At 36.6% G+C, this 21,274-nt stretch overlaps 1 protein-coding gene across 1 annotated transcript in view; it reads right to left on the bottom strand.

The window, feature by feature from the left end:
• Positions 1-21,274, bottom strand: part of LOC106556994 (histone deacetylase 9) — a 173,693-nt gene that overhangs the window by 62,800 nt on the left and 89,619 nt on the right. The window contains exon 11 of the mRNA XM_087714371.1: positions 2,456-2,574. Coding sequence (XP_087570497.1) covers positions 2,456-2,574 — 119 coding nt within the window. The remainder of the gene's footprint in view (positions 1-2,455; positions 2,575-21,274) is intronic.

Genomic DNA, 21,274 nt, shown 5'->3' with positions numbered 1-21,274 from the left:
AAACTGATATTGTTACCAAATTGAAATGTTTATAGAATTGACAGAAATTGACAGAAGAAGGATATTATTAAATATATCACCAAAAGTTAACAGTAACTAAATTGATATGTATTCAAATGTAAAATCAAATCAAATTTAGGTTTTGCTCTGCTTACTACTTTTGACAATATGACTTCAGGAACACCATCTGAAGGACAACTGAAGTTCAGGGTTCATATAAGGTTCTGTCAATATGTTATGGCTGAAGCACATTTGTGTGTTAAATTCAGGTGATAGAATTTGGACCTTTTCCAGGAGTATTTGTAAGGTGTGGTCAAAAGATAATGGCCATGATGCCATGATCAAAACTCCATTATATATATATATATATATATATATATATATACTTAAAGTCACAACCCCTGGTATGCCCAAGTGTGGGAGGAAGGTCACACTTCCACTCTCTGTCATTAGGCTCGTCACAAGAGTCCATCCAGACAGAAACCCAATATTTTTACTGTTGCCTTTGTTATATTTGTGTTTTTATTTGTGCTGATAAATAAATAAAGGAAGACTAGTATAGATCTATTTCAAGCTATTTAGCTCTCATCAGCTAGCCATATCCTTACTGGGATTCGAACCTGTGCTCTATTGCCTTCCCAGGCAGGGAGTTAACCATTTGAGCTACAGAGAACGACTCCTTTTATCAGCCAGCCAGGGTGGGAGGTATATACTTAAAGTCACAACCCCTGGTATGCCCAAGTGTGGGAGGAAGGTCACACTTCCACTCTCTGTCATTAGGCTCGTCACAAGAGTCCATCCAGACAGAAACCCAATATTTTTACTGTTGCCTTTGTTATATTTGTGTTTTTATTTGTGCTGATAAATAAATAAAGGAAGACTAGTATATAGTCTTCCTTTATTTATTTATCAGCACAAATAAAAACACAAATATAACAAAGGCAACAGTAAAAATATTGGGTTTCTGTCTGGATGGACTCTTGTGACGAGCCTAATGACAGAGAGTGGAAGTGTGACCTTCCTCCCACACTTGGGCATACCAGGGGTTGTGACTTTAAGTATATACCTCCCACCCTGGCTGGCTGATAAAAGGAGTCGTTCTCTGTAGCTCAAATGGTTAACTCCCTGCCTGGGAAGGCAATAGAGCACAGGTTCGAATCCCAGTAAGGATATGGCTAGCTGATGAGAGCTAAATAGCTTGAAATAGATCTATACTAGTCTTCCTTTATTTATTTATCAGCACAAATAAAAACACAAATATAACAAAGGCAACAGTAAAAATATTGGGTTTCTGTCTGGATGGACTCTTGTGACGAGCCTAATGACAGAGAGTGGAAGTGTGACCTTCCTCCCACACTTGGGCATACCAGGGGTTGTGACTTTAAGTATATACCTCCCACCCTGGCTGGCTGATAAAAGGAGTCGTTCTCTGTAGCTCAAATGGTTAACTCCCTGCCTGGGAAGGCAATAGAGCACAGGTTCGAATCCCAGTAAGGATATGGCTAGCTGATGAGAGCTAAATAGCTTGAAATAGATCTATACTAGTCTTCCTTTATTTATTTATCAGCACAAATAAAAACACATATATATATATATATATATATATATATATATATATATATATATATATATATATATATATATATATATATATATATATATATATATATATATATATATATATATATATATATATATATATATATATATATATATATTACTTATGTCAGAATCCCCCAGAGCAGGGATGGAGAGCAGATCATCACTGCTAGATAACTGATAGACTAAAGTTTATAGTCTCTGACTTTTGAAATCGATTCCCAAATTGATATTTATCTTGGGTTCAGATAAAACATGCTCTTTCTACATTTTTCTCTCTGGGATACTAATCTGGCCTGTCATTTTCTACATTTGCTTTTAAGTGGCATTTGCCCGTTTTCATTTTCTGCATTCCTGCTACTAACAAAAACCTGGTATTAAGCATATGTTGAACATTCTGTTTTCCACTATGCAATAATATTTTCAGCTGTCTGAAACCTTCTTAGATTCTTACACTTCAATTGCAACATAAGAGAAGACAATCTGGTAGGCTTCCATGGTGCTTGGATCAAGAAAGCTATGGAAAATGTTGTTTGTATGGGAGATTGCAGATAGAAACAGAAACACTTCTGTAGCAATAAAATACCATTGATAACTAAATTTAGAGACATTTAAAGGAGATGGAAAAAGAAAACATTTTCTAGGAGAAGGAATCTTTGGAGGAAATAAAAGTTAATTGTTGACATATATTTAATGTATTACGTAATACAGTTGAACACATTTTCTCAAATTGGCTTAGTTTGGCTTGTTGAATTCACATGTGTGACAGCAATCTAGTCAAATAAGAATGGACTACATGAGACTGCCTAAAATAATGTCAGGACACAGATTTTTTTCAAAAAAAATTAATACATACATTGAGCTGTCACCTTGTACCCGCCTAGAGGAGATTCATGTCCTTCCACAACATCAAAGCCAGCTGATACTAATACAAAGTCAGGGTTGAACTCAGAAGTGATTGGCATAATCACTGTCCTGAAGATAAAACAAGCAAGCAGTTAGGTTATTTTATTGAATATACCAATTAAAACAATACCACAATTATACTTTAGCTACATGTTATATAACCATTTCCATGATCAAGGGTCTCTCTCTCTCTCCCTCCCTCCCTCCCTCCCTCCACTTTGTAAGAATTTTTAAAAGAGAAAAAGAATGATTTCCAGGTATAAGTTAGAACATCTAGCATTACACACACATCTGGGCCTATTTTACTCCATTGGCTATAAAGATTGATTCTTAAGGGAAGTGACTAATGGATTACAAGGAGAACTCTGAAGTCTTAGTGGAAACCAAGATTGCTCCAGGTAGTGAGAACTTGGTGTAAATTGGAAATATAAAATTCGTAGAGGGGAGGGGGAATGTTTGCATTTCAAGCTTCTCTCTCTCTGTTCTTCATGTTTTAAAAAGTATGAAGCGGGGTAACTGTCTTAGTAAAGAAAAAAAGAAAAGAAAAAAGGGGAACCTAAAATCATGTAATCAAAGCCAGACAAGATTGTCAGAATTTTTCCAAGGTCATGCCTTGCAGGAATTTGATAACCACAACCCAGTAACAACACCCCCTGCTGGTTTTAGGAAGACATTTCTATAGTTTCTACATCTAGTGAATCTATTAACTCTTCCCTTTCCAGTGTTTCTTATATTAAGGGTTGGATGTGTTATCTGTGTACAGTTTCTACTTTCTACAAGTGGAATATCTCAGTAAGTGTATTTAAAATAACACAAATGTTGTGTGAACTGAATTTTCACTAGGGTTTCATTTAATGCTATTTCAAGGAATGACTTTGATTTACTATAAATGGTTTAATATTTCTTCTTATTTGTAGAAGACATTGTTAAGAATCTTAAAATTTTGACAACAGCAAGAACATGTAAGTCATTTGTTACCATTTGCTGTGTGTGTGTGTTTATAAAATTTGTGTCTGTGTGTATAGGTGTAGGTACAATTAATCTATTTTAAATATTTTTGATCTGATATATATTATGTTTCTTTACATTTTTATTATTTTAAAATTATGAACATCCCATCTATCCATCTAATAGACTTTGTTTTACTTAATCAAAGCTATTCCGGAACTGCTTCCTTCTTTCAAATAAACTAATAACTCTCTAGAATGTTCTTGGGAATCTGATAAGACACAGAGGCATACACTCACACAGAGAGAAGAGGAAAGAGAATGGGAGAGAGGGAGAGAGAGAAAATGGAAGAGGAAGAAAGACAGAGACAACCTTTCCAATGAATATGATTAAAGAGTCCAGTCTAGATAATGTTATCTAGCAAATAGTTATGGGATGGTTTCCAGTCACTGTGAAAATATCTAGTGTATTATTTTCTTCAAATGGTATTCATGTAAGATTTTTTTAAAGCAACATTTATCATTTATTCATAAACGTGTTTCCTTCCTATTTCAGACTTATTTCTTGAAGATTTATTTTTTTTCAAATTATATTTAAGAGAGAATTTCAACCCATTACCCTTCCTAAATAGATTAGGCTGAAAGCCAGTGATTTGCATCAAATACTTGTTTGGTTTACAAACGGGATTTCTAAAACTAGTATGACACTTCAAATAGTGTAACTACACTTATTCTACACATGTGTGCATGCACATGCATGCAGTTTAAATTGTGATAAAATATCAATATAAAGTAATAAACCAGTCTCCTTTCCAAGATATGTAACATATATGGATCCTCTAACTAACTGTCTTTAGTTTAGTCTACTCTTCATTGAACTGAGCCTTGTTTTTGCTGGGCTTGAGATTTGTTCAACATACAAATGCCAGATGCCTTACTGGTTGATTACCAATATTGGTTAGATAATTTGAAGGTTACTTCATATTTCCCAAACTTCTTGGATTTTAACTTTTCTCCATTTTGCAGCACTTGTTAAAAGTGATAAAGTGAATAATTAGCAATAGCAATAGCAGTTAGACATATACCGCTTCATAGGGCTTTCAGCCCTCTCTAAGCGGTTTACAGAATCAGCATATTGCCCCCACAGTCTGGGTCCTCATTTCACCCACCTCGGAAGGATGGAAGGCTGAGTCAACCTTGAGATTTGAACTGCCGAACTGCAGATAGCAGTCAGCTGAAGTGGCCTGCAGTACTGCACTCTAACCACTGCTCCACCTCGGCTCTTGTAAATCATATGAATGATTTCTTTAGTGAAGGAATTCCAGTACTAAAGCTGCCATTATTAAAAAAAATGTTTAATAAATTGCTCAGATTGCCAAATATTCTATCTATCTAAAGCATAAGCATTATATTTATCTTCAGTGAGGAAGCTGCAGGAAAAACAATAGAATAAACCAGTACATTCATGTAGCTTAATATGACTATGCAATTTGGAAAAGCATATGTACCTAAAAGGGTAGGAGACGTTCTCATCTCCAGTGGTTGAGTTGTTCCACATGAATGGGCCACATTGTAAAAGGCTCTTCTCCTTAAATCCACCTGATGGAATCCCTTAAAATGGGATCCATAGCAGGCTTCTAACACTGGCACAAGGTGAGCAGGGCTAGTCCCATTGGGGATTAATGACTTCTCAGATATCCTGGACCCAGGCCATATAGGGCTTTAAAGGTAACAGCCAAGCCCTTGAATTGGATCTCGAAGGAAACTGTAATCAATGCAGCTCATGTAGTAATTATGTTCTATGTGCAGTCCTAGAGGCTGCCAGCACTTCCTGTGCCATTGCATTTTGCACTAGTTGAAGCTTCCAAATATCTTCAAGGGTAGCCCCATGCAGAATGCATTGGAACAATCCAGCCAAGAGATGGCTATGGCTTGACTGACCATATGCAGAGCCTCACAATCCAGATAAGGGCACAACTAGTACACAATATAAAATTGTGCAAAGTTCTTCCCAGGTATGACTGCCACATGTGCTTTGAGTCGAGGAGGACCCCCAAGTTACTCATTGGTCTGTCTAGGGTAGTGCAACCCCATCCAGCGTTAATGATGATAAACAACAGATCCTGAGGTCTCTCCTCCCTCAGCTACTCTGGCTTGCTTGGGTTCAACTTAGGTCTACTGTCCCCCATCCAGATTCCTACAGCTCCTAGGCACTGAAAAAGAGCAGCCACAGCATGCTTGGCTCACCAGGGATGGAGATGTAAACCATGCATTATCAGCATATTGATGATATCTCATCCCATGATGTCAGGTGATCACCCAACAGTTTCATGTAGATGTTAAAAGGAAGCAGAGAATGTACCAAGTTCTGTGGCAGCCCAAGTGACTGGCTGTGGGCTGGTCTTATTGCTCCCTATTAATACTGATTGGGACTGGCCTTGGAGAAAGGAGACCAGGGTAATACTGTGCCACCCAACACCAAAATCCTGTAGATGGTCCAAAAGGATACATGGTCAATGTTATTGAACGTCACTGAGGAATCAAGGAGAGCAAATATAGTTGTACTGTCTCCACCCTTCCCTCATCAGAGATCATACACAAGCATGACCAATGCTGCTTCTATCCCATAACCCAGCCTGAAACCCAACTGAAAGGCACCCAGATAATCCATGTCATTCAGGGCCCTGCAAAAAAGCAACCACTTTTTACACCATCTTCCCTACAAAAGGGAGGCTAGATGAAAATTGCCAAGGCAACTTTGATAGTTTCTTGAGGAGATGAACCTGGATTTCCTTAAATGGTACCAGAAACAGCCCTCCTGCAGCAATGACCAATATGCATGTCACAATACTTGATGTTTTCACCAGTCAGGAGGGGTAAGGATCTAAGAAGAAAGGAATTGACTTAACAACTCCTATATACTAGACTGCTTCTTTCCATCCAACAGGCTCAAACTGTTCCCAAATAATCTGGCAAGTCCGCTCCCCAGGCATCTCCAATGGCCTTGCTCTATGCTTAGATTCAAACTGAGAATGGATCCTAATGATTTTATCTGTCAGATGTTTAGAAAATTTAGGTCCTCTATAAACCATGGGGTGTTTCCAGAATGATGGACCAGCAAACAAATAATATTTTGTTCAGGGCCTTGGCAGATTTCTGATTTTAGATTATGGCCAAAGCCTTCATAGGGTTCTGAACAGAGCTCCCAGGTTATTCCTCAGCTCCTTCTGAAAAAGGCCCATTAGTCACCAAGAGCAGACCATTCAAATTGATCCTGCCTCTCTGAAGTACTGGAAAATCTCATAGCCACCAGGGCATGATCTGATCATGACAGAGAAATAATGACACATACTTTCATCTGGCTAGCCTTTGATCTTTATTTTAGTTTTATTATTTCATAACTATATTAGATAGTGCATCCTTGTTGCTCTTTACTTTTTTCACATGGAAAGAATTTTGAAGTTGTGTCATAGATTGATTCTTTTGAACTCATAGTTTCTAAGAAGAACTGATGGTTGCAGATTTTGTTTTCTTCGGTGTAAGGAAAAAAAACAAACAAAAAAGGCAGAAAATAATAAGATAGACATTTATTTTCACATACAAAAGAATGTCACTAATCTAGAGCAGGAACATGTTGACACTATAAAGATTATAGATGGCAGCCACATCCAGTAATATTGTCCCTCCTGAGTCTCAGTGGTATTACAAATATTTCTCTGAAACTATGGCACATTTTTCTCAAATAAAAACATTATTTTTCCCAAAATGAACCAGTTTGAAAAGCCATCGGAACACAATGCACTAGCCAAAAACAGACCAAGTTGAGAAAATGCTGTACTCCAAGTGCCAGTAGAGCTAAAGTGCTAAATTCTTCAGAGCAAACGTAAAGAAATACGATAGTAATTGCAGACATGAACATTTTGGAAATGAAGCACACAACTCTCAGTGATAGGACTCCCAATCTTTGCTCTCATTGATGGAACAGTTAAATATAGTTATTATATTATATATGTTTTCAGTTATAAGTACATCTGATAACTGTACATCACAGTTATATATATTGTTTTTAATATATATATATTATATATTGTTGTATTCGGGTCTTTTCCGATGTAAGATTGAGATTGTTTTGGCAATGTTTCGGCAAGGTGTTTTTGGCTTAAAGCGTGGCCGGAAATGCCGTCTTTCTATAAAAATTTGGTGGGGGGGACTGGAGTGCTTGCATTGTTTCAATAAGTGGATTGATTGGATGTGTGGCTGTATCATGAAATACTATGCAAAATCTGTCCTGCAACATACATAGGACAAACATACAGGAGAATAAATGCATGCATCGCAGAACACAAGAACGCAGTAAGAAAAAAAGAAAAAAAATTCTTCCTTTTTCCAGCACCTTAAAGCTACAGGACATTAATTTTGAAGGAACCAGGTTAATGTCCAAAACTGAACACTTCAACAAGAGAATAATTATGGAAGCTATCGAAATAGAGAAACACCACCACAACAGGAATAAATGTGATGATATCTCCCACCTACCAGACATTTGGAAACCAGCCCTGGTAAACAAACAAGCCCCACCACCACCCAGACCGTTATAACACAAAACAACAACGGACCCAGAGCCAGCACCAATCAGCACCCATCTACCAATCATGATACAGCCAAACATCCAATCAATCCACTTACTGAAACAACGCCAGCACTCCACACACCCTTAAGCTCAAAACCCAGCCTGAGGATGGCAAGTGAGACCTCGCCGAAACGTTGCCAGGACATTCTCTATCTTACAAGGGAAAAGACCCGAGTACAACAAGACCAGCACATATATATGTGAATAAACAATATAAACAAGTCCCAAGACATTATGTTGGCAAGTTCAATGTACTTGAAATATAAAACAGAAGAATATATGCATCTTGTGGACAATCTTATAAATTTCTGAGAAATACGTAGCCATGCATTAATAGAAGAAGCTAAAGCCATATGTCTGAAGACTGGCATATATGTATCTAGCAAACAATATTTTGTTCAATCAGATCAAGAACTCATTTTGTGTACAATAGGGACACAGAAGTTGATTATGATTATTTATCCCACCATTTTATATATAACTCAAAGTAGTAAATGTGCCTTATGCTCCTGCCTCCAATTTTTCCCACAAATCTGTGAGATGGATTGGGCTGAAAGAGAATGACTGGCCAGAAGACATACAACCAGTTTTCATGCCTAAGGGAGTCCTGGAACTTACAGTCTCCACAACTATCTTTAAAAACATTTTCGGTAACCAGATTTTAGAAATCAATTTTAAAAAAAGTAATGAAGGACTGAGCCAGCTAACAATGCTGTTAGGACTATTTCACTTAATAAATACTGGAGAAACTTCTGTTTTGTGAACTATTTAAAATAGATTGCATTCATCTTAAATAAATTAAATTCCATTTTTTTTCTGATCCACTTTTTATTTTAGTGGCTCAAATCATTGCTTATGGAACTAGGCCCCTACCACCATTTAAAGCTCAAATAGAACCGTCAGCTCTTAAAGTTATGCATTCTTATACAGTGAAAAGCTGTTAAAGGACACTTTTTCTGTTTTGAAGACACTTTAAATTTAAAAAAATTCTCTGTCCAACTTCAATTAAAATATATAGAATATAAGGAAATAAAAGCATGGGCAGAAGTTAATTCATTCTTCCTGTAACACAAAATGTAAGTAGATTTCTATTCAAATAATACAATAATAAATGGTTTGCTAGTTGTTCTACAATGTCACTCTGCCACAAATAGATGAATTAAACTTTTATTTTCCTTTTCTTATTATCTTTTGGGCTATAGAAAAGTGCATTTAAGGCATTTAAATCTTGGTGATTGTTGTTGTTTTCTTTTATTAGTTATATTAGAAACTCAAATATAAAGAGCTAGTTCTTTCTCAAACAATATTTTATTTTATACTTACTTTTAGCAGTTACTTCCCAAGCCATTTATTTTTTTATTTTAGGCTCTTACTCCTGTGCTTTCTTTTATTCTTGCCCTTGAAATAACATTCATGTGATTCCAATCAGAACAGGCAGGTTCATAGGAATGATGTACCAATAAAAAGCAAGATATGTTGCTGAGATAATTCTTCTTAAGTTCTTAATGCTAGTTTTGCCCATATTAACAAGTATGTGTGATTCTTCACACAGAAAGTCAAAAGAATAAAGACATGTGCTAATGCTAGTTCTGGTTTTATTACCTGCCGTACATTTAAGCCACATCAGCTACCATTTGTTTCGTAAGCAGTGTCCACATTACCCCTTACTATTTCATGTTCATTGTAGTGAGCAATAGATAGGCAGGCAGCCAGGCAGACACAGACAGATCTCTCACACAAATAAATTAATCTTTGAGAGTACATATATTCTCTGAAAAAGAAAGTTATAGTACTTTGAAATGATTATTAGTATTTCTCTGCTCATATTTTCAGAATCTCTGCTAATAAATGAGTTTCCAATCTGAAAATGATTGAATTAAGCTACAAATTCTAATATGGTTCTAAACACTGGTTTAATTTAACAGAGTTAAAATGATCAACTGATATTGTAGTTTAGTATCTCAGTAACTAAGCAATTTTCCAAAGAAAATTGCATAGGTTTGAACTATTATTCTCCATACTCCCCTTCTCTCTCCTTCCCTCCCCACCCTCTCGCTTTCTCATTTTGCTTTTAATAGACTGATAAATAAAGTCTGAAACTTGCTATAGAATGCTAACCTTTGTCTCATATGTAAAGTATAAATTCTTTAGAAACAGTAGAATTAGAGTCTAATCTAAATCAAAATCAACGTGATTATTACATTCCCATAGAAACTGTTCCACGTTTGAAAAATACTAAGTTTTCACTATATAAAATTTAGCATCATATTAATATTTTTAAATCTTATTCTCATCTCAAAATCTATTTCTCATCTCACAATAATAGGAATGTTAAAACTAAATGGGATAACCATATAGGAAGCCCAATCATATGTATCAAAATCCTGCCAACTATGTGAAACAAAAAATAAGTTGCTTTGTAAAATATTACCAAAAGCCTTCCCCAATGTGATATCTTCCTTGGGATCACAACAACCTTATCACTAATTAGCAGTACAAAAATTATTGTCACAGAAGAAATAATTATGTCTTTGTCTTAAGCCTTGGATTGTTACCCTAATTTGAAATTACCATTTATATTATTTGCATTTGCATTTAAACTCTGATGCAGTAAGTTACTAATAATGAAAATGTCCTATAATTATATATTTATACATAACTTGATTCCAACTACAATCATAGGGGCTCCATACTAATCTGTGTATGTTAACCCTTCAATGCACCTTGTATCACATAAATGCAGCAATTGTATGACTTATTGTGTATTATTGTGTTTTGTTGGACTTTTGTTGGATGTGCCCATAAAATAAATATATGTTTAATTTTATTGACCATTTTCTTGTGAGTTGTCATATGGGCCCCAGTACGCTGCTTGCCCAGGGCCCATAATATTGTTAAGGCGACCCTGCACAACCCTTAAGGCTGTTTGGTCATATTTCTACTTCAGTGTATAAAATAAAATATTTTAGTTCATGATTAGCAATTTCTCAATTATTTGGAGGCCATAGCTGAACTTCTAAATCTGCCAATCTCCCAGTAAATGACTCCGTCACATTTTAAAATAGATTTTGAGAAGAGATCAAGGATAAGAATTTGAACATTCTTAGACTTCCATTCTCACCTCTTTAAAATTTGGGCATTTTGCCCCCAATGTTAATTATGTGATCTCAAGGTCCTTTAGGCACTGCAAATGCTGCAGGTGCATGCAGCCAATAACACAGATGGCTTACCCTGCTTAGTCTTCTTCTGAATATTTATTAAACTTTCTCCTTCCTCATGGAACAAATTAATACCAATCGCAGTACAGCTGAAGCTAACATATTTCCAATTAAATCTCCCCCCCCCTTCCGTTAGAATAAATAAGTCAATTTTGTGGAAGGATCAGAACATGATACTGTTATCAACTATTCCATTGTCCTCTTAATAGAGGACAATGGGATGTGTGTGTAAAGAGGGACACCTTTTGAAAACATTTATGTTTACACTTTATAATTTTTTATGAAGAAGATAGGCTAGCTGCACAATGAAATCTACTTATAAAAGCAGTTAGAAACTGATTGATTGATTTATAAAGCAAGCCATCACAAGGATTTCTATCATTCATGGCACCAGTTTTAGGATACCTCTACTCTAGGAAATACAACAAACTTGATCTCCTCCATTCTTACAGGGAATTATGAATAAGGGTTCCACCACAAAACCGCGAAGCCCTTATCCGCGCCGACATAAGTGCGGAGGGCAAATCCAAGCCGTCCGAAGCGCTAAGGAAAAACGTGACCCTACCGCGATGACATAACCGCGGAGGGCAAATCCGCGCCTTCCGAAGCACTCAGCACCCTAAACCTAACCCTAAACCGAACCCTAAACCTAACCCTCTAAACCTAACCCTAACCCTAAACCTAACCCTAAAGCAAACCCCTAAACCTAATCCTAACCCTTACCTTAATTTAAATCGGCTTTCTGCCGCTGCGCTGTTTTAAAGCGCCCTTCTGCCGCCGCGCTGTTTTAAAGCGCCCTTCTGCCACCGCGCTGTTGTCGCGGCGGTGATGATGTCGCAGGGATGACGTCGCGGCTTTAGCAACGCGGTTTTATCACCCCTATTTTGACGAGCGCGGTTTTGTCGTGCCACGATGAATAAGACATTTTCCTCCTATGCCTTGCTTTTTCATCTATTCTCAACCCCCATCCTCCACATTCTGAGAGTAAATCAATTGGCACACCTATTCAATCATATAAATCTCTTTAATGCCATTTTCAACTGGATAGGGCCTACACAAATTACTATTTCTTTCCGTACCGTATCGCTCGTTCTGGAAATCAACACAATCGCTTTAACCCAAACCCTCAAAAAATATGAGAACATTGTTTTAATATCCATTTCCTCTCCTTCCCCCACCCCCATCCCCTGCTTTTGAATTTCAGCCAAGGGAGGGGTAGTCAGGGAAAGGTATATTATCTTTTTTCTCCCATTCTAACTATACTACTATGCTATTAAACAAATTTAAAGCAAAACACTCACAATATTTAGGTGTTGAAACAGGGAAAGAGGTTTTCCTTTTTCCTATGTAAAGTTGTTTGAATTCCAGAATTGGAAATAGAATTACTACTTCTGTATATGGCATGTAACAGAACAGTGAAATCTGGATGCAGACCCCATTTTTTTTGCTCCTCAAAATGACAGCAACTACATTGTTTCTTGTTTTACTTTGAGTTTTCTCCATGCTTCTATTTTTAAACTCTTTATTAAATTAGCTCTAGAGAGTGAAATAATAACTGAAAGATTTGCAAGATTATAAAAAGAATGAATCTGGGATTTAAAAAATGAGCATTGTTGTTGATAAAAGTTCATACACTAATAATCCGTTTTGTAAATGTTGTTAGATACAGTCTACTACAAATATAGTGTATATGTACTACAGAAACTCTTACAGAATTATGTTTTCACAAAATACCCTGCTTTTACACCGATTACACTCAAAGATATCCTGGTAGATATAAGGGGACTGATTTCAGGGTAGGGATGGTTCCCCAGGCCATTATGTTGTCTTAATTTCCTATTCAAAAATATCAAAAAATATTGACAGAAATTTTCTTTTTAATCCAGTTTAACGTGTGGTATCTGATTAATTAGCTCTTTGTTGGGATCCACTTCTAAAAACAAAGGCTTTCTTCACAAATCACTGGCAAACAAAATGTTTTGAAATGTAATCACTTTAAAAAAAAATAATAGAAATTTGACTTCTGTGTTGCTAGGAATGTCCACACATAGCCCAGTGAAATTTAACACTGGTAAATGATCTGACTACCTCAAAGTGAAGTTTTTGCCTTCCTACAGTGGCCTTTCACCCTGCCTTTCCTCCAATCTGAGAAGAGCTGATGTTGATGGAACATATAATGGCTCCTTTCCTGTGCAGTAAAGTCAGCAATAAAGCTTAGTAATTAAGGTGACCGGGGAGGCCCGGCCCAGCAGGCCAGTGGTGTGGCGAACACTTTTAGAACTTCAAACAATATCAAAGTCATTGAGAAATGGGCCTAGTTCAGGACTGGTTTGAATTAAGGCTCACTTCCACAGCACTTTTCAAATCCAAGCTCAAAGAAGAAAGCCAAGGCCTTCTGGATTTCATTAGAGCCAATTATCTTATCTGTTTCATCTCAGCCTGACCCTAAGGCTGGCAAACAGCTATTCAGTGCATTTGGTTTTTTGAAAAAGCCTCCAGTCAGCCAATGCCTAAGGTACTGATAATTAAAACATTGTTGCCCCCTGCCTCTTGTGATTAAATATTTTCAAGCTTTTGTAAATAATTTTTCCATTCTTTGCCCCAAGCCGCAAAGGTCCAATACGCACGTCAATTTATTCGGTGTGTTGGAAAATAGTGTGAGAAAGAAGGCTACAAGGGAAATGGAGGGGAAACATTTGGAGAATGATTTTCAGTACATTTCTTGTATTATGTTCTTCTAAATTTGTTTGAAATGATGAGTTGAATATTACAGTTACTTATCCATCATGTCCCAAAACTGTAATGAATTGTATGAAGCCTACCTGTAAAAATCTTGGAGCATTTTAAGGTAGGATACATTAGCCAGCTTAATTTGAAGAGTTCTGAAATTTGAGCAAAATAAAGCTTAAAAATATAGACATAATGATAATCAAAAACCTTTCCCAAATCATTGCCCAAATGGAGAATTGTATTTGGAAGCAGAATTTGCATTTCAGGAGTTCATCTTCACTGATAAGGAGATTTGTATCACTTTGGGAAACATTTTTATATGTGGAATAGAAATCAAAATGTCCGAACACAGTGAATACACTGCATTTCTGAATAAATACTTCAGATATGTCTATCATTTTAATACAACAACTTCAGGAACAAAAAGTTTTGCGAGGCAAAACTTTATTATTGTTGTTGTTATTGTTATTGTTATTGTACAATTGTATCACAGCGGCCAGTTGTTTTGCCGGATTTGGCATTGGTTACTAGTCGGGCCCCACCCAGGGGCCTAGGACATCATAACGTATTTTCATAATATGCGTGCAGATCCAAGCAGTGCGGCTTTTTGCATTTGACTGATGGTGATTTTGTCAATTTTAACTGTTTTAAATGTAATTCCAGTGCTTTTGGAATAGCACCCAATGTGCCAATTACCACTAAAATTACCACTGCTGGTTTGTGCCATAGTCGTTGAATTTCGATTTTTAAGTCCTGATATTTTGCGATTTTTTCAAGTTCCTTCTCGGCGACCCTGCTATCACCTGGTATTGCGATGTCTATAATTGTGACCTTATTTTTCTCAACCAGTGTGATGTCTGGTGTATTATGCGCCAGTATTTTGTCCGTTTGTATACGGAAATCCCACAAGATCTTGACCATCTGATTTTCGGTGACTTTTTCAGGCTGATGTTCCCACCAGTTTGTTGCTGTTTTAATATTATAATTTTTGCACAAATTCCAATGGATCATTTGTGCTACTGAATTGTGCCGCAATTTATAATCAGTATGTGTGATTTTTTTACAGCAGCTGAGTATGTGATCAACAGTTTCATCAACTTCTTTACAAAGTCTGCATTTGGCATCATCAGAGGATTTTTCGATTTTGGCCTTAATGGCATTTGTGTGGATAGCTTGTTCTTGCGCAGCTAGGATTAGTGACTCTGTTTCTTGCTTTAATGTACCTGTTTTTAACCATAACCAAGTTTGTTCACTGTCCACTTTATCTTTTATTTTTTCCAGAAATTGGCCATGCAGTGCTTTGTTCTGCCAACTCTCCATTCTTGATTTTATCACATCTTTTCTGTATTCTTGTTTCGTCTGTTGGGCCTTCAGTAGATTTTTGTTCTTTACTTCGATTAATAGATGTTCTTGACTTTCTTTTAAATAATTAGCCAGTGAATGTTTTTCTTCTTCAACTGTTTGCTTCACTTGTAATAATCCTCTGCCACCTGATTTTCGGGGCAGATATAGTCTATCAATATCACCACGTGGATGTAAACTGTAGTGCATTGTCATTAGTTTCCTGGTTTTGCGGGCCAAAATGTCCAAATCAGCTTGTGTCCAGTTAACTATACCAGCTGTGTATCTTATAACTGGTATTGCCCAGGTATTTATGGCCTTGATTGTATTTCCACCATTCAATTTAGATTTCAAAATTTTCCTAACTCTGTTGGGGTATTCTCGCCTGACAATAGTTTTTACTTCTCCATGCTTGATATTATCCAACTGCAGAATGCCTAAGTATTTGTAGGCTTCATTTTTGTTGCATTTAATTAATTGGCCTTTGGGCATTTCAATTCCCTCACATGCAGTGATTTTGCCCCTTTTTATGGATACAGTGGCACATTTTTCCATGCCAAACTGCATTGAAATATTGGTGCTGAATACTCAGACTGTGTTTGTCAACGATTGGATTTCTATTTCTGACTTTCCATAGAGTTTCAAATCATCCATATATAGTAAATACGATTTTTTTTCAGCTTCTTTGGCTGTTTGATAGCCTAATTTCATTTTTTTCAAGATTACGGATAGTGGGATCATTGCGATGATGAAGAGAAGGGGTGAAAGTGAATCACCCTGGAAAATTCCTCGCTTGATATTAACCATTCCATAGATCTCATTCCCTACTGCCAACTCAGTTCTCCATTGTTTCATTGTTGTTGTTGTTGTTGTTGTTGTTGTTATTATTATTATTATTATTATTATTAAAATGTATAGCTTGTATTTCTATTGATCTATGACTCAAGATGTTCAGAGCAATTAAAATTACCAGTGACTAGACATAACAAACAGTATAACTAAAATTAAAACAAGTTTAAAATCATAGATTATAAATGGATTATTAAGGAAACAAAACACTCTCAGTGCACAAACGGAAAGCTTGATCCATTCTATGTCTTGTGCACATATGCACATTAACTCCCAAAGATTTATAAATTTGTAACTAAGTAGACTAGGCCCGAAAATCTCAGGTAAAAGTTTGATTTTTGAAAAATGAGGCAGAGGAAGAATTAAATACCTGGAAATTCTGGCTGAAAAAAAAGCTGAGTACAAAATGGAACAATATCATCCCACTATATAACTTTTATTAGAATTCCTCCTTATTATATTTCTTATTAAGGAAACACATTCTGGTGAAAATATCAATCTCACCTCTATTATGTATCCATTTTTGATTGTTCAAAATGAACAAGTACAATAAATATAAATGAATATATTTATGAAATAAAAAAGCTTCAATTCACAAACATTTAACAACCAAAATAATACAATTTATTATTTATTTATTATATTTGTATTTACCCATTCCTGAAGTTCCCAGCATTTTGAGTTGGGCAATAATGTGCATGCATCACTAAATTCTTTGTATAATTTTAATTTTCTTCTCTCTTGTTAAATTTTACAATTTATAAAATTACATAAGTATTTAATACATAGCAATACCCTCTTTTTAAATTACATTAGTATGAAGTTCAGAAAATAAATAATTATCAGAACACCTATTTAAAAACGTGGATTAGTGAAGGGATATACTGCTAAATTTAAAAAGCAACTTTTAGAAACAAGTTTGTACCTATATGAAAGGAGTACTTGAAGCTATTTCTGCTTCAATTCTTAAACTACAGAAGTGCCTTGCTACAGTTTCTATTCATTTTATGCTTTGCTGGAATCTTCAGCATTGTGCTATAAAAGTGGGAGGGAGGTAAGGAGTTATTAGTAGGGAACAATGGTTTAATGAAATAAAGAGAGCAGCTTCTTGCATTCTTGTCCTGAGTCACTTATACATAAATTCAGTGCAATCAAAACATCCTACAAATTACAGAATATATTACAAAATGGGGAAAGTTTTGACTCCATCTAGACTCACCACAACTTGGTGTGCAAATTGGATGCCACAAAAGGATATTCTATGAAAAGGAGCACCATTTGGAAATAAAATAAATAAAAAACAAGATGGAAACAGTGCAATGTGGCATGATTATGTGAAAGAGAAGATAGAATATATTGAATATTTTAAAAAATCAGCAAGTATCTAATTAGAATTCTGCACAAGTATGTGATGTATTCAGCAGTAGCACAGCCTCTACTGATTCTCAGATATTCTAAACAGTCTGCAAAAAAGTGCATATTTTGCATCTTTCTCCTTGGTCAGTATATCTATAGCAGTGGTGGGTTGCAGGCGGTGCGCCCCTGGTATGTACGTACCAGTGCCTGCCAGAAGCAGCAGCCACCGTACTGTAACTGTGCTTTGGAGGGCCCACCTGCTCTCGTTCCTTACCTGTATTTGAAGGACACAGGCCATCTGCACATGCGCCCGCAGTGTATAGCGCCTGTGCAACACTCTGCCAAGCAGCTGGAGTGTCGCAGGCAGTGGGTGTGCATGCATGTGCAGCATGCCTGCCTGTGGTGCACACCCGGATCCCATTGCAGTGTACCAGTTGCAACAGGAGCCGAAATCCACCACTGATCTATAGACAACATATGAAAAACCTAGAACGTTTCCATCATTTATTTCTTTAAACCAGATATGAGCCTTCCCTAACTTTGTTCCCTCTAAGTATGTTAAGCTTCAAAGACAACGTGGTGTTTGGGGATTATGAGATTTGAAATCCAATATATGTAGAAATGGGTCTTCCTCCTTATTTTTAGGATAGGCTTTGCTTGCATGTGTATGTTTTAAAACAGTGATGGCGAACCTATGACACGCGTGTCAGTGCTGACACGCATAGCCATTTGGGGTGACACGCACAGGATTTCATGCGATTCATCCTCGGCTCCTGCACGGCCGCCGAGGATGAAAGAATCTGTGCTGGAGGAACGGGGGGGGGGAGGTGTGATCTCCCCCGCCCACACTCACTTACTGTATCGCCGCCGCCCCTTTCTGAGCGCAGGGGCTGCTGGTAAGGCGTGCGTGCCGTGCGCACACACGTCATCAGCGCGGCGAGGGAGGACCCGCAGGAGAGGAGCGCGGGAACAGTGCGCGCCTCTCTCCAGTCAGGCCGGCACAGAGAGTCTACTTCTGGGACTGTCGGTTACGACCGCACCACAGCAGGGAACAGCGGAGTGCCAACGGGAACTGTGAGTGCCATTAGCAGCAACTATTGGGGTGCCATGGACTTGTAATTGCCCACAATAACTGAGATAAGTGAGGGGAAGGTTGTGTTAGCTTGTTAGGCTAGTTAACCCCTAATTGTCTATCTATAATTCTATCTGCTGTCACTGGCCCACTGATGGAAGCACCCAAAAAAAAAAAAAAAGGTTAAGTAAAGGGAGTGGTAGTGGCAGTGGCCGACCCTTTCAAGAGACATGGAGCGAGATGTATGGCATTATAGAAAAAAATGGCAGATCATTTTGCGTTCTATGTACTGAAACGGTAGTAAGCAGAACGTGGAATATAAATAGACATTTTGAAACTAATCATTCCCAGCTCTTGGAAAAAAGTGAGGATGAAAGGAGGGAATACATTTCCAGGAAGCTACACCTTTATAAGAGCCAATCTAACTCCATCCTTAAATTTATGAAAGGCTCTACAAATTTAAACTCTGCAAGTTTGAGCATTGCTCACTCCATAGCTCAGCATGCAAAAGCGCTTAACAAAGAAGTTACTAAGCAGGTATGTTAAATAATTTGTTTTTGGTTTATTAAATACAATTATATATTGCAATTATACATTTTTGTAGTTTAAACTATAAATTGCGCAAAATTATGTTTTTGTCGAAGTGACACACAACGCGAGTTATGCTCGATTTTTTGCCGATTTTTGACACACCACGCCAAAAAGGTTGCCCATCACTGTTTTAAAATGATCATAATTCCAAAAATATGTACATATAATTGATCTTTAACAGCCTCCCTCATCTTTTTTTTTTAACTGCAAACTGCAGTGCTCACTATCCTGGAATGTAGTTTTCAAAAACTATAGTAGAAACAGCATTTCAAATCAGAAGTGGACAACTAAAAATTATTGAGCCAGAGGATAACAGAGAATTCTCCACCCAAGGAGATTGGGGTGTCTTTATCACTAAAAATACCTGTTTAGTGTCTACTTTAGAGAAACAGTATTGAAGATCAACTTCTTTTTCCAACAAATTATAAAATAATGTAGAATATGTTATCAGCATTTGAGTCACACAGGAATTATATGTGCATTTATTTTTTATTCATGTAGATTATATGTTTTTCCATGTATGACTCCATTTTCATTTTTTGACACATTTTTGTACCTACTAAGATACAAATTCCGTTTCTGTAAGGTTTTTGAAAAAAATAAGATACTTTCAGATGCCTTGGAAAAGGCAGGTTTTTTGTTTATATAAAGATAAATGCTAATTTGATATTTGGAGGAACAAAATATCCAAATTTTGTCCTAACCATATTCACAATAGAACATTGTGATCTTTCTACAAAACACTTACCCTAAATACATAATTCCATAAGCCTCCACCTATTTTATACTATTGTGTTGAATAGTTTGGAGTCGCTTTCGACATTAACTTACCTAGATATAACAATATCTCACAAAAATACATGCTATTGGATGTGTTTCTACAACCCATTTTATAGAAAATAGATTTACAAAAAATAAATCAGTTTTTTCTTGGTGCCAGCTTTATGGCAAGTAAATTTCATATCTTGTTGGTAGTTATAAAATATTTGAAGAAGTAAAATATAACCTGTTTATTTGAAAATTTCCATTTACCAACTTCATAAGGATTAGGGAGACAGTGATAAAGTCAGTTATTTTTTCAGGGATCCTGGTGATAGGAGTTTAATCAAACTGCTTTTAACTTATCTGAAGTAGGTAAGTGATCTGTTTATTGTCCTCTCTTTTGCCTGTCTGCAGCCATGTCAATAAAAGAAATGGTACATCTGAGAGCATCCGGTGCACGCTAATTTTTATAAAGAAAAGGTTTTGTGTCAGAGATGATTAAATAATTATCATGTGCTGTTTTAAAATAATAATTTTAGAGAACAAGTAAGGAAATTGAAGGTCCCCTCCGGGTGTGGGGGAGAGAAAGTTTGAGTTTCCTAATAAATAAAAAAAGGAAGAACAGGTTTGTGTCACATGCATAAAAAAGAACTGCTGTTAATTTATTTGTAAACATTGAAGTATAAGAACACTTTTAGTCATTGCATTCTGAATAAAGTCCTCCTTTCTCTTCCCACTTCAGATTTTTCTTTCAAACAGAAATATCTTTAATCCCTCAGACACTGTTATAAAAAATGTCCAAAATTAAGACATGCATTGATAGCATGTAGCAGCTTGTGCTGCCAAAATATTCAAAGAGATGATATTCATGTTCAGTTGAATTAAATAAACCAATTGTTATCATGAAAGTGCCACATAAATCTATTTTTCTGGGGCAAGTTTTTCCCCCCTCTTTCAAAGTTTCTTACTCGCTACTATAAAGCAGCTGGAGCTTTTCATGGCTTCAGACAAGTCACTGGAGTTGATGGTGCTCTAAAGTGAAAAAAATGCAAGAGATAATTTTTCAGCAATGTGCCTCTCATTTATGACCTTAGGCAGGGGTGTGTTGGTAAAGTTTAACAACTGGCTCTTTTTCACTGCCATGCTAAGCCACTAGCCCCCCAAAACTGATTGGCGAGCTAGATATTGCGGCCCAGGTCTGCTCTCAACCAGCTCTCCAAATTCCTGAAAATGTAATGATTAGTTCTGGTGAGCTACTGCAAGCCAGCTCCAG

This window comes from Thamnophis sirtalis, unplaced genomic scaffold (genome assembly GCF_051295495.1).
Source record: "Thamnophis sirtalis isolate CommonGarterSnake01/CBP01778 unplaced genomic scaffold, rThaSir2_p1.2 scaffold_4, whole genome shotgun sequence".
NCBI classification, from domain to species: domain Eukaryota; kingdom Metazoa; phylum Chordata; class Lepidosauria; order Squamata; family Natricidae; genus Thamnophis; species Thamnophis sirtalis.
Note: the sequence above shows the minus strand (reverse complement) of the source record. Positions and strands in the feature narration are given on the sequence as shown.